At 42.6% G+C, this 14,618-nt stretch overlaps 1 protein-coding gene across 1 annotated transcript in view; it reads right to left on the bottom strand.

Moving 5' to 3' along the window:
* Positions 1-14,618, bottom strand: part of ptprz1b (protein tyrosine phosphatase receptor type Z1b) — a 65,339-nt gene that overhangs the window by 7,242 nt on the left and 43,479 nt on the right. Inside the window, exons 4-17 of the mRNA XM_053415451.1 lie at positions 14,030-14,181; positions 13,850-13,945; positions 13,169-13,235; positions 12,422-12,579; positions 10,613-10,763; positions 9,575-9,759; positions 7,314-7,440; positions 7,082-7,150; positions 5,500-5,990; positions 4,645-4,828; positions 3,595-3,828; positions 350-494; positions 168-259; positions 12-97 (exon numbers count right to left, since the gene is read on the bottom strand). Of these exons, the coding sequence (XP_053271426.1) occupies positions 12-97; positions 168-259; positions 350-494; positions 3,595-3,828; positions 4,645-4,828; positions 5,500-5,990; positions 7,082-7,150; positions 7,314-7,440; positions 9,575-9,759; positions 10,613-10,763; positions 12,422-12,579; positions 13,169-13,235; positions 13,850-13,945; positions 14,030-14,181 (2,237 nt within the window). The remainder of the gene's footprint in view (positions 1-11; positions 98-167; positions 260-349; positions 495-3,594; positions 3,829-4,644; positions 4,829-5,499; positions 5,991-7,081; positions 7,151-7,313; positions 7,441-9,574; positions 9,760-10,612; positions 10,764-12,421; positions 12,580-13,168; positions 13,236-13,849; positions 13,946-14,029; positions 14,182-14,618) is intronic.

The following is a 14,618-nucleotide window of genomic DNA, read 5'->3' as shown; positions in this document are numbered from 1 at the left end:
AGATGACATACCTCAAACTCCGTGGAGAAGGTGTTGTTGGTGTGGAGCTCCATGACATGCTTCACAAACTGCTTCACCGTGAGCGGCTCATGACCGTCTGCAAAACACCACATAAAGCCATATTGGATATTGCAATGATCATTGAATAATGTGAAGGTGTGTGTTACCTGTAGCCAGCAGCAGGGGGGTAGAGGGAGCAGATATGACTTTAGGTGAGGCGCTGTCGTCTGGGTAGAAGTTCGCTGCCTGGAAACAGTTTCTGTGACGTAAACAGATCAGAATGTAACTCAGCTACACAGGTACAATGAATGCAGAGAGATATTGACCTTGTGTGTGTGTGTGTGTGTACCTCCAGTAGATGAGTATGCCCACCAGGACCATCAAACAGATGATGGTGAGAGTGGAGACAACAGCGAGAGGAACGACTGTCCTCTTCTCCCTCTCCACGCCTCCGACCAGCCCCACCCGAGACTCGTGACTGCTGTTGCTGCCCTCTGATGACAGACAGGGACGAGAAGGATGGGGGGTGTGGTGGGGGAGTCAGTAAGAGGAGAAAGAGAAACAGACATCATGTGCAGCACTTTCAAAATAAAAGTTAAATTGTGTTTCAGTTGGGTAGAAAAAGGATTTAAAATGAAAAGATAGACAATGTTGTTGTGGGCACAGTACTTAATCGTCCCCTAAATTACTGTCATGACATGACATTGAACAACATTAGCCTTCCTTTGAGTTGTAAAGGTAGATTTAATAAACATTAGTTTAAACAAGTGCAATGCCTCATTACATCACAGGGGGGCAGTGGTGAGGAAAAAGCTGCACACGGTAACATTTACCTTCCTTTGGCTCGTCCGTGGCCTTGCTGGCGTCGGTCACTCTGATCAGAGGCCCCAACACTGAGCTCCCTGCAGCATCAAACAACTCGTCCACACCCGTGAACTGCTGCAGACTCTCACCAATGACACCTGCATCACTGTCCGCTATACCACCTCCTTCACTCTCTATACCCACGGTTAGTTTACTATCACCGTCTCCCTCCCAAATGTTCTCAGGAGTTAAGTTGCCCCCATTGAAAGACCTGTAAAAACTCGTGTTTTGATCCTCTTCATCCGGTCCATCACTACCACCATTTTTCATTTCTTCACTGCTGTCAAACAGTGGGAACTCCACTTTTGCCTTATTTCCGATGACAGGCAGTTGCAAATCATCCCTTCTTTCAAATGCAGCTTGTTTTCCTGCATCTATACCATCACCTTCCTCTTCAGCTATAGCCGTATCATCTTGTATGTCATTATTCTTTCCTTTACCAGCTCCATCACCATCTCCAGAACCACTGACATCCTCAGACCAGCTAAAACTGGACTCAGCCTCAGCCCCGCTCCCACTCTCGGTGTACATCGTCATTCCTGCAGCAGGTTCACCTTCAGGTTGCCTCAGCGTGTCAAAGCCTGCTGTGTGATTGGGCTGTCTGACTCCCTCCTCTGGGTCTCCATCTACTTCCCTCACTCCAGTCTCACTTATTTCTTCTCCTCCCATATTTTCTCCCACCTCATCTCCATTATCGGTTATTTCCTGATCTGCGTCGGTCTTTGCTGAAGTTGATCTACCCTTTTCCCCAATATGATCCACCTTTGTTGTAATTGTTGAGCTTGGAAGAGTAGACAGGTCCGTGCTGATTGTAGTGACTTCATCAGAGTCCTGTTTGACTCTGTTGCCATCACAGCCAGAGCCTGATCCACTGCCCTCTGCTGGTCTGTCTGACAAATCCAAATGTTTAGAATCATAGAAAGAAAAGTTGTCTTTATATTGAGCTGTCCTGGCTTCCTCCTCGTTGCCGGGATGTGGCAAAGTATTTAGACCATCTTGAATCCTACTTTCACTTTGAGAAGGGGAAGTTTTTAAAATACTTCCTTCAATGGCATTTGTGTTTGATAAGTCAATTGCACTCAAATCAAAATCAGGCTGAAGAGAAATGTACGCAGCGCTTGAGAAATCTTGTGAACTCAAAGTGGTAGAAATCTGAGCGTCTTCTGAATCAATTTCTAGATGGATACCAGCGAGCTCCTCAGAGGACTTATCTTCACTGCTCATATTGTCTTCAGGGAGGGCAGGAGAAGGACGGAAACTGATGGCGTCTTCGTTAAAGGGCTCAAATGGTGGAGGTGTTGAGCTGATTAAGTCTTCTTTGGCAAACAGCCTTTCTTCCAGGAGAGAGATCCCAGGGTTTGCAGTGTGGACGATCGCTCCAGTAAAAGTATTGGGAAAGATTGAGGAGTGGTCAACGGTTGAGTCCTCAGACCTGGACGGTGCTGTGAGCGCTGCAAGAAAAGTCAAAGTCTGAAAGGAAAAACTTTTCAAGGACACCAATGCATTGAAATGTCTTGATTCAAAGTCTTATTCAGGTCAGGGAAGACAAAGGAGAAAGGTAAGAAGTCGATTCGCAGATATGGTGGACATGAGAGACAGAAGTAGAGTCAGAGGAAGAGTATCTGGGAGGATGGGCTACATCGGCTGGTTGAGGATGATTTGATTAAATGAGCCCTTCATTCTTTAGAGACAGAGGAAGAAAGCAGCCACCAGAGTGCGCCCTTCAGCCACAGAAAAAGAATGCAGACCCAGAATGAAGAGAGACAAGTCCATAGACGCTGATCATCAATCTTGAGTGGATTCAAGTCGATTAAACAAAACCAAGAAAAACATCTCCTCATGTGGAAACTTAAGAATTTGAAGAAGAGTTGAATTCTGAACGAGCTCAGAGAGAGAGGAAGATGCTGATTGTTGCTGTAATCATCATCAACATCAGCCACATTCTCTGTAGGACCATCATCATCATCATCATCATCATCATCATCATCATCATCATCATCACAATCATCAGCCATCACCACTGCCATTATCAGCATCATGCCTCTATACAACATGGCACCCTGATCACAGAGCCCAGCAGTGATTAGTTCAGCAGCAGGTTGTTAGAGGGGAAAGACAATTATCTGCTGTAGTTAAGTGCAACTCTCTACCCAGCACCAGAAAACATGTTTGTACAACATTTTCACTTCAGTGAATCTCTCATGTTGACGCTTTACATAAGAACTGGAAGTTTGCATTACAGATTCTTTTTTTTAGACCACTTTCTTTAACATTGTGAGACAGGGCAATTTCTCAAGAGTAATTCATGGATCTTGATGCAAACAGCAAAGGTGCTTTTAAGAGACTCATACTCATGACAGTGTGCAATGTGGTGCAGATCCAAATAATTATCTGGATCTGAATTTAAATGTGCCTTCATTCGGCATTCTAGCAGCATTACACAAAAACTACTCAACGGATGACTTTGTTTGAAGGATATGATCAGTATGGGTCAGGGAAGAACCCATTCAATTTTGGAGCTGATCCCAATCAGGGGGCGGATCCAGTAATTTCTTTTCCACTTTCTTTAACATTTCGAGACAGGGAAGAATCTGGAATTCATATCTCAGGGACTGATATCTAGTCTGATGCTGAGTGTGCGCATTTAGTGCAGCTTGATAGAATCAAAGGGGACATGACCGAGGGTTTCGATATACGTTTCGAGAGATGGCGCTCTCAGGTGTCCCCTACCGTTGAACATGGGCTGGGTCGTATGCATCAGCACCCTGAGCAGAGAGGAGGTGGTGAGTGATTTGTAGACCGAGTCGGCGAGTGTGTTGCTGGAGGTGGCCGTCCTTGCCGTGATCCAGAGGGAGGACGGGGAGGAAGAGGAGGCAGACGTGACGGTTTCCAGGAGTGGTTTGTTCACGGGAGCGCCGCTGTCCTCGGCGGAGAACACTGGGGAGACTCCGTCCACTTTAATACCTGTGGGAGAAAGGGAACATGATGTGATGTGACGCGTGTTGTGCCACATGATGATGTGGCACAACATGATCAGATTCCTCCTGTTATGACTGGATGTGGCCTTGCGGTGCATGAATCTACTGGGCCTGATGTGATGTGCCATAATGAGCCGTGGCTTTGATGTCACAACATGACGGGTGACGTGAGGTTGTACGACCTCATATCTCTGATGATTGGACATGCCGTGATGTACCAGGTGAAGGGATGTCATGGTATGTCACATCAGATGATTCATGTGTTTACATTTTGGTAAAGTTCGATTCCTGGCTCCTCCAGTCCATGTACTTAAGTGTCCCTGAGCAAGACACTGAACCCCAAATGCCCCCTCCCTCTGGAACCATCTTCCCAAAAAAATCTGAAACCGCACTGAACTGTCCACCTTAAAACACTATATAGTATATAAAACTGAATGTTTGATTCTTATGTGTAACTTACATTTCAATGTCTGATCATGATTTGCATTTTATCTGCTCACTGTTTTATTTGTAATCCTTTAAAAGCACTAAACAAATCAAATGTATTACGTTAATTATTGTTACAATCTATTGAATAGTGACTATCGGTGCTGCTGTACATCTTAAGACTCTCCTCATAGGACTCCGCAGCATCTAGCATAAACAAAACCTTCAGCTGGTCCTTATTTAAACATTTATGAGTTTAAATTCCCCCCCGGCACTGGACCAAGAGCTGCTGCAGCAGCAGCACCAATCCAAGATGTTTATGTGTAAACTAGACTGACAACAAAAACTGAATAAATTTCTTCTTGTAAAGTCTGACCTGGCACCGCAGCAGAGGACTCTGTTGCCGCGGAGGCGGAGCTTTCCAGGGGAAAGTTGTTGACTGTGTCTTCATAGAAGATATCTGTGACTTGGATTTCCTCCACAGGAGGGGTGTAGAGGTCCGACTGCAGAGAAGGCAGCTCACTTTCACCAGTATGTTCTGGTGGAGCCTGATCCTTTGACTGCAAGTGGAAGACACAGTCGAAAACAAAAACAGTGGCTATAAACTGGTTCCCTGGATGAATAAATGTGCAAGACCACAGTAAAAATCAATTAAGCAAACTGATCTGACATTTGGAATTTACAAAAAGGAACACTGCGTTTTATCTTGTGTCATAATTGTTTGTTGCTGTATAAATTAAAATATTCAACACACATTATACTATCAGGTTTACATGCTCTAATGTTCAAAAAACTTTCCTCATGCTGTCCATTCCTGCAGCTCCTCTTGTCAGCCACTGTCTGAAACACTTTTAGCTTATGTCTCGTCAAGGCTCAACTTCTGATAAATTCCAGCCTGCTCTGATTGGCCCTCTGTTGTGATCAACGGGCTGCTGTGCCAGACGAGCCAATAAGTTGCATTATGCAAATACGTTTTTTTCTTGAGTACAACTGAACATCTGTATTGATTTGAAGAAATGAGATAACATGCTGGCAAGAATAGGACAGACCGCGAACAAAAACCTAATGCCTCAGGCTAATGGCATAAAAACCAATATAGTGCACTTTAGAAAAGAATCTGAAAAAGCATAATGTGTCTCCTTAACGGTTGATTAGCTTTAAAGGAGAAAAACCTGGGTACCAGGTCGAATTTTCCCATCACTTTGTCACCAAGAAGATCCAAAGGGAGTACCTGGTTTTGGAGCTCTGACAGTGAACCCTCTTCTGTGATTTGTCGGTGGATCGTCGGCAGCCTCGTGGTCCGAGCCACTGGAAACAGGAAGCCAGGCTGCTCCGTTGCCTCGGTTATCCAGATTGCACCGTTTCCGTCAAAACCTGCATTAGTGAAAGGCCGCTGTGTTGGAGTCATGCTGTCCTCCTCGATCCAGTTCTGATCCATATCATCTGGTTCGGGCCTGTTCTGATCCGGTTTCTTTTTCGCACTCTGGTTGAGGCGAGTTTTCTGCAGAACCACCGATTCAGAGGGAGTCTTGGGGGATGGGCGGGGGATGACCTGCACCGCGGCATTCTGTTTTGCTTGGGTCTGGTCTGTGGGCTGGTCCTGGAGGCGTGTGGGATGGTTCTGGTAAACTCTGGTCTGCTCTGCTGGGACCTCCTCCACAGGGCTGTGGTCCTCTAGGGGCAAATCCACCTGGTTTTGGTTCTCAGGTTTCCCCCACTTGGCTTTAGATGAGACCTGCCAGGAGGAAGAGAGCACGGCTGTGAGAAGAAGAAGATGTTTGGATGCATGTTTCGTTGAGAGCATGTATCTGTGCTCTGTTAAGAGTTGATTTGAAATTTTACTAACAAAACCTTTAAGCTCAAACTACATAAAAGAAATGTTGACCCAATATGAGCCAACTCGGCGCCTTAGGATACTTCCATACTCTACGTTTTAATCTGAAAACGCATACTCTGGTACAGAGATTTAGAGATGGAAACGCTACTGGCTCCATCTTAGTTAGAATTTTGATCTGGATTGGCAGAAATGGAGATGTCACTTGCTGATGGGGCCTTTCTGTCTAAACTTAGTCTTTCGCTGATTGGTCAAGCTCGCCTAATCCACTTCCACAAGAACACAACCGGCATTAGCATTGTCTACCAGTGTAGAACCCAACATGAATAACCAATTAAGAGTGTGGCTGACCCTGTTGTCTTTGCTAACAGCTGTTGTGCGGTTTTACAATGACACAACTGTTTACACGTGTAGGACACAAGCTGTTGTTTCAGCAATCTGTTTACACACGCGTGCCCAGAGTACATGAGTGGTCATGTAATACACTTTTTCCAAAGTCAAGATTTAGGATTAAAGGTGAGGGTCCCCCGGTTGGAGAACGACTTGCCTAAGGAGATGAGGCTCACGGATTCAGTGACTTCTGTTTATTCTCTTTTTAAATCCTGTCGTCTTTCTTCCTACTTTTATTTTTAATTGTATGTGATTATGAGAGAAGAAAAGTTACGGATACTTTCACTACTTCTTCCTTAAATTGGTGCATATAAATATTCATCTTGTGGTGGCGCTGCTGGCTTTTTCCCTCTTCACTGTTTAAATGAATTATAAAGTCATCTTCATTAATGCAGAGTGAGCGAGCGAACTCTGGTACAGCCCTCTGAGCACGTAACAACAAGCCTCCGCTGACATAATTACAATCATTTGCATAGTAATTAGGCTCACTGACAGGATTGAATACGGGGCAAACAAAATAATTTCGCTAAATTAATGCCGAATAAATGAGTGGTGTCAGGTGAAACCACAAAAATACACACAAACACACACACAGATTGTCCTACCTCCTTGTTAACTCCCACATCTTTGGTGACAGTGTCAGGGTCTGACTCAGCTTCTACAGAGAGGAACAAAAAAAAATAAAACACTATTGTGGTGAATGAAACAGTTTATACCTATGCTGTGTGTGTGTGTGTGTGTGTGTGTGTGTGTGTGTGTGTGTGTGTGTGTGTGTGTGTGTGTGTGTGTGTGTGTGTGTGTGTGTGCATGTTTGTGTGTACCGGGGTCTTCTAAAGGCATGTCCACGATCATCTGGTCGCTCCATCGTCCTCTCAGTCCATTGGTGCAAACAGCCACCACCTGCACCACATAGCTGCTGTTGGCCAGCAGGCTTGAGATGATGGCGCCCTGTGAAGTCACATAGGACAGTTTTATATTCACCAAACCACAACAGAAACCGATGAGTTCACACAGTCCTTCATCACCATCCTAGTGTTCAATTTGAATCCCCAGTAAATAAGGCTTTAAAGTGTCTATATCCATTTGTCTGTTTGACTTTCTCACCAGTTTTCTTGCACTCTTGTTCTCTAAATCAATATACTAAAGATTATCATCACAGCCATTTGTAATCATATTTGTATGATTATTTTGCTCCAAAATTCAATAATGGGGATGTTCCTTGTTTTTTTTATAAACTTGAAAACTTGAAAAACTTATAAAATGTTTTCAAAATGTTTCAAAAAAGATCTACTCTTTCAAACTTTTAATCTAAAGTTACATCTATCCTATTCGGAATCACGGACTTGAACATGTGTCTGTAAAACGTCTTTCTATTTTAAATACAAATACAAATGATATAACAAGTTCTAGACATTATGGTTTCCTCTTAGTGTGCTTTCATTCGAATATTTAGCCTTTGGGGTTGAAAATTTCCCTCCAACACTCCAGATGCGGCTGCAATTACATCATAAATATATATGTAACTACTGTGTATTTGTTTGAAAGACACCTCATGCTCAGTAATTATAGTATATATACTACTATACTTATAGTATGTTTTAGTCTGCATTTGTTTTTGTTTGTTTCTCTGTCGGTCTGTTAGTGGGCAGGATTACACAAAACCTACCAAGGTGGTGGAAGGTTGTGGTACAGGTAAAAAAGGATCCCATTCAATTTTGGTACGGATCCAGGATTTTAGGCACGTTTAGAGGACTGATATTTATGACTGTGGGCAGTTTGATGCAGATTCAAATAAAAATCTGGATCCAGTGAATTTAAAAGTGGTTTTATAAGGGAGAGAGTTGGGCACTCTACTACGTGCACTCTCTGCTTTGGTTATAATATGGACCTGAGATCATCTTTACTGATGACAGTCAAGTCATAACATCACCACTCTGTTTGCAAATCCTATTAGAATAAATAAATGTGAATCTTAAATTGGATGTATTATGACTTAAATAAGCAAAAGCTATAAATACATATGTGATAGTATTGTTGCCCATTTTCAATATAAATAATCTTTAAATAACAACTATATCAGAAAAAACGTACAGTTAAAAATAAGGAATTGAAAACGATATAAATGCAATAACAAATTATGGACATCAACAATATGTAAACAAACAGGTCATCACAATGTGTGTTGCTGTGTTGTGGTGATTAGTCAGAAAATTGATGATTAAGTATACACACACACACACACACAGAGATATAGATTTAAACACACACATATTACTGGTCACATTAAAGGGCGCTAAGTGACCCGTTAAGAAGGCAGGATTGATCGTTGCTATCGATCAGTTGATCACGTTGATGACAATAACAGACGAGCGTGAGAGTGGACGGTTGAATCTAACAACATGACTGTGACTCATTATGTTTTTGTAAGTCCTGTCTAAATAATGTACCAGTGTGGACTGTAGACAACAGCCCATAAATGAATTAAAGGCCCCATGAAATGAAAAATGCGTTTTCACAAATTCTTTGCTCCCGTCTTAATGCTTAATTTATCCACATGTCGAAAACCAACTTCAAAATATTCATCTTTTCTCATCCGATTAGGTTTTTTAATGATTTATCGTGCAGTCAGGGACGTTCTCTCATTTTGAATCCAGTTATAATGCTTTTTGTAAAAAAATATATATTATTGAAAAATTATGAACTTCCTCCAAAACTTTAACTCCTTCCCCACAGAGTTTCTTGAACTCTTCCATGTGAATATAAACTCTGCCAGTTGCCTACTAATGCATAAAGACCCAAGCTTTCAAATTGATTGGTTAAAATATGCAGGTATAAGCAAAGGTGGTGCGATTTCCTAGACAGCAGAGAGCAGGCTGTCACATGCAATGCTATTGGATACTGCGAACGTTAATCAATACCTGCAACATTTCCCTTCACAGCCTCCTGTTTTTACCAAACACATTTATATATGAGGAATCTAGTACAGCTCTAACATTTGTTTCACAGGATCTTTCAAATGACATGTGTTCATATGGATATTTTTGTTCGTTATTTGGAAAACTGTAGAGAAATCTTTTCGTACCACATCCTGGTCCCCGTCTGTCCTGTACTCCTGCTTGGTCTGGTCTCGGCCCTGCAGCCTCTGGTACGTGACGGTGTACCAGTCGATGGTCGTGTCGTAAACCACGCGGGGGCGCTCCCACGTCACCACGATGGTGGTGTCGTTCTGAGCATCGGCCTGAACGTTCTCCGGCTCTAAGCTGCAGGCTGGAGACAGAGGTAAGATCGGATGAGATGCAAGAAAGATGAACTAAACAATGGGAGAAACATGAGGAGAAGAGTCACAACAGGACAGCTGGATCCAAACATCTGAAAAATGCTGCAATGTCTCACATCAGTGTTGCTGAATGTTCGACTGTACTCGAAAATGGAAGGAATACATTTAAAACAGAACAACTTCGGAGGTGAATGAGGCAAAGAGTGGGAGGCGAGTGTGCGAGTGTGTGCGTGTGTGTGATCGTGAAGAGGTTGCAGGCAAAAAGACCCCTCTCTGAATTTTCTGAATACTTTATATCAATTTCAAAAAGAGCAGCCAAAATAAATTGCCAGCTCGGAGAGGAGCAGGGGCGCTGAAGTACAAAGTCGAGCTCCCAGGAAACCCACTTTAGACCCACTTTACTTGAGGGGAGACTTTATGAAGATGGAGAGCGTCGTGAATTATATCTTTTAATTATCATAACGAGGCTGACCTTGGAGGCATAGAAGGATAATACATTTTCTTATTGCAGGAAATGTGTCTTCTAGTTAGTTGAATGAATTGCCTCTGCTAATAAATATGAAATCAATAATGGAGAGTGAAATTTGGAGGCATTATTTTGCACAACATAAAAATAAAATAAATATAATCAAGTAAATACTTTAGTAAAGTACGAACATTAGTAAATGTAGTGACTCTCTGCCACTGAACAACTGATTTTACATATTGACATGTTCAGCGTGTTTTCCTGTGATTAAAAAGTTGTAAAAGCAAGAGGTGACTCAATGGGAAATGAAGTGAAATGCAGAAAATGGAACAAACTAGCAGCTTGAACTTTTTTCAGTTGAGCTTTTGGTGACGTACTGGGCGTGAGCACGTCCTCCACTCCGGTGTACGAGGCGAACACCTGACCCATGAACTGCTGCTGCTGCTCTCTGAAGTTGTTCTGCAGGTAATCGGTCAGCATCACGTATCCGGCCTGCTCCATGGTCATCACCTCGCAAAACATCTCCAGCTGAGACACACACAGAGGGACACAGAGAGACACAGAGACACAGAGGGACAGAGGGACACAGAGAGACACAGAGACACAGAGGGACACAGAGAGACACAGAGACACAGAGGGACAGAGGGACACAGAGGGATGTAAAGTAGGTTAGGTTTAACGTTAGGGTTTAGGTTAGGCAAGTAGTAACTATGGATAAGGTTAGGTTAATTCTCCTGGATATCAATTTAATTCAATATAAAATCCTCTTAAAACATGGAGACAAGTGTGTCTTTGTGTGTATGTGTGTGTGTGTGTTTGCGTGTGTGTGCAAGTGTGTGTAAGAGGCTTGTGTTGGTGCCAGTCAGAGCCAGAGAGATGGTACTGCCTTATTTTTGGTTATCTTGGATGTGCCCATGCTATGCCTTGCCGCCCTTATTTCAATCATGCAAACCCTGATACACACACGGACACACACGATCACTGGCCTGTCCTCGTTCACTCTCCAATATTCTTCTACATAACAGAGGATTATCACACGGATGATCTCAGCCACAGCCGCTGTTCCTCGGAGGTCCTGAAAAGTCTCCAGTCTGGAATCAAACTGCAGTGACACCACAGTGCCAGCTCCTGTTGTTGCTGCTTGACAGGACCTTTTTTTTTATTACACTGGATTATTCCACTGCAAAACCCCTTTTTCTATAAATTCACATTTGAACTCAGGTCGTCACATTGCATTACGTCAATGTCACAAGCCACAGACACAACAACTACAGGCGGCAGCGAGAGATGGAGGAGAAGAGGAGTTTTTTCTTTTATGATGTCGTTTTAAACGGAATACTAAAGCCAGGGACGACTGATGTTTTTTTTAACGATTTTTACATCACTGCAGCAAGAACCCAAATTACTTTTTGTTTCATGATTACAAAGCACTACATGACTGTGACTGGGAGCGTCTAACATTCAAAAATGAAAATTTGCATCATAAAGCTTGCAGGCTCACACCAGACATTGCTGTCATTGATTTTAAAAGAAGCTTTTCATGACTGTTGGTTGTAAGTGAATGAGAACCAGAATTAGACGAGCTGAGGTTTCTTTATCTAGTCCAGTGAAATCATCAGTCAGAAAGCGTTGTGAATTATTTTGGTTTGGAATAAATAAATAATACAATTACAATACAGTAACTGTGGAAGAAAAAACAGTCTGTTAGCCTCATGATAATGATCTGCCTCAACGCAAAAAACACACAATAAAAACATTTAATAGGACGTGCATGTGCAAAACATGAGCTTGTGCAAACACAATCCTGTAAAAGATAGTAGGAGCAGTAGTGATGGACAGGCACACCCGCCAATCATTTCTTTCAGCCTATGTGAAATGATTGGACGACTTTATTTATTGATAGCTATCGGGACGTGAAGAGAATTTCAACAAATAAGATAAAAGTGTTTCAAAAACAATTAACCAACTCTTCCTTTAATTCATATGGACAGTGTTAATAGGAAATGCTTTTATATTGAGGTGCAAGGAAGTAGTGGTGCTATCGCTAGATTAAGTGATGGACCCAAGACTCCGATACAAAGCACATGAGGCTTTTTTCTTCCTTGTTAAAGTAACAATGTGAGTGTGTGTGTGTGTGTGTTTGTATGTGTGTGTGTGTGTGTGTGTGCGCGTGTGCGTGTACTGACCTGTTTTTCCGATATTGCCACAGTCTGTTTGAACACAATCCATTCCACCATCTCAGAGCAGGGAGGAGCAGTCAGGGAGCCGTTGTAGATGTAATATTTATCGGTGTTATTAGGCATTAAGGAGCGCAGGGTGAAGGCTTCCAACGAGCCGCTCTTACCTGGTTTTAGGAAAAAAGAGAAGAAAAGAAGAAAGTCCCCTCAGTAGCAAAATGTCACAACAGATATTCCCAAAGCTGACGGACCACCTTCAATAAAGCATTTCTCTCAGAAACTGTGTGTTAAGTCTGTGACATCCGTGATTTATCATTTAGGAGAGGGACGCATCATTTATTGTCTCATTATATTTGTGGCATTTCTGTTTCATCCCAATGCTGCAATTTTTTATTCAAGGACATTTTCAAACCAGTTGTGTTGAAACTTTATCACAATGAGGTGGAAATACAGTGACTCTGAATGACTTTGTGAAATGTCCTGATTTAACTAGTGGTTGCATGCTTCGCTGAACACTATCATCTTGCTGCTTTCTCTGTTGATTAAATAAATTATTCTCCAGAACACCTCCTATAATTTTATCTGGTGAAAAGTAAAATTTAATTTACTTGAGAGTTTTTCCCTCTTGGGCAAAATCAATTTGTGCAGTGCTCAGTGTGAGGCTCATACGTGCAACGACAGGGGAGATTAATACAATGTAAGGGCTTGTTATTTTACAATTTGCACCAAATGTAATGACACAGAGTGGCGACCTACCAAACCTGCTGACAGTGTTGATGGCATCTATCACAGGATTAAAGTTCTCATTGTCTTCCAGGCTGATCTGTGGACGAGAAACACAATATTCTACTAAGGTTTCACAGACAGGCAGCATTTTAAAGAGGAAACGACTGAGACCTGCACCGAATCAGGTGGGTACCCAATGGCTAACCTGCAAAAAAGCATATCAATATAAAAATAACAGAATGAACTAAATGGGGGCAGGGAGCAGGTGAGAACTAAAGTATATCATTTCTCAGGAGCAAATCAGAAATGAAAAAGGCTGTGAAGCCCAGTCAGCCGTAAAGATTCATGTCTCTACCCACACTGAGCTAGTTAGTAAACCAATTTGCATCCCAGTAAAACAAAAACAGCTGGTGGTGAATATGTCAGTGGTGTTGCTGCTTAAAAAAATGCCACAATGTATTAGCTTTGATAGCCACAAGCTGGTTCCTCCATCACAGAAGAAACACACTGACAGATGCAGGAGCAGCAACCAGGACGAGGAGGCCATTACCCAGTTGATGTGTGTTTAATTATGGTTGACGGGTTGGATCGACATATGTTAACGGGTGCAGGCGGGTGTGGGTTTGACTTGGAGATAATTGTGGGTAACGTTACGGAGCTCTGCGGGTGCAGGTTTGCAAAAAAAGACCAGTGCAGAACTGGTGGACCTACCTCAAAGAGCACAGCCAAGGCAGAGACCCTCCCTCCTTCCCTTATAGCATCATCCAGACTTAGAAACTCATCCGGATCGTAACAGTAGATTTGCATCTGGATGAGAGCAAGACACGGGTCGGTTAGGTGGACTCAGAACAATGTGTTATGATGCAGCAGACGAACAAACACTGCGTTTACCTCCAGGGGGTATTTCATCCCATTCAGGCTGTGTTCAGACCCCTCTGACGTTGCGTTGCAGCGCCCCCAGTGGAAAGTGATCCTACTGACACGAAGCCTGGAGTTCAACCCTCCTCCGCTCACAAAGAACTCCCCCTCCACATCGATGGCCACTAAGACACACACATAAACTTTGATTTTACCTTTCTGTAAACCAACCTGTTGAAATATAAAATTGCAAAGAATAATGGCTATCAATTCAATTCAAATGATGAGCGGATTTGTAAAATGCTATTTCAATGTTTATTTATTCGAGTACAGGTCATAAAGCCCTACAAACTCCCTGTTAGTAGATGGGAGAAGAGAGAGATGGAAGAAGTGCACATCAAATACATTTTTCTCAAGTATGGTTTCTGTCATTTGAGGTTGTTTTTCTCACACTGATGTTTGTTCGAGTGTTAATTTCCTTTCTCGACAGTGGTAGGAATACATCTCACAGTCTATGGTCTGTAAGTGCAGTACCATGGTGGCCAAATTATATTCAATTATTCTCCACGTTAAAAATCTTCTAAACAAGTGATAAGATGGAAACAGCAACTTCGGTCATTGC

Source organism: Pleuronectes platessa, chromosome 22 (assembly GCF_947347685.1).
Source record: "Pleuronectes platessa chromosome 22, fPlePla1.1, whole genome shotgun sequence".
Classification (NCBI taxonomy): Eukaryota; Metazoa; Chordata; class Actinopteri; order Pleuronectiformes; family Pleuronectidae; genus Pleuronectes; species Pleuronectes platessa.
Note: the sequence above shows the minus strand (reverse complement) of the source record. Positions and strands in the feature narration are given on the sequence as shown.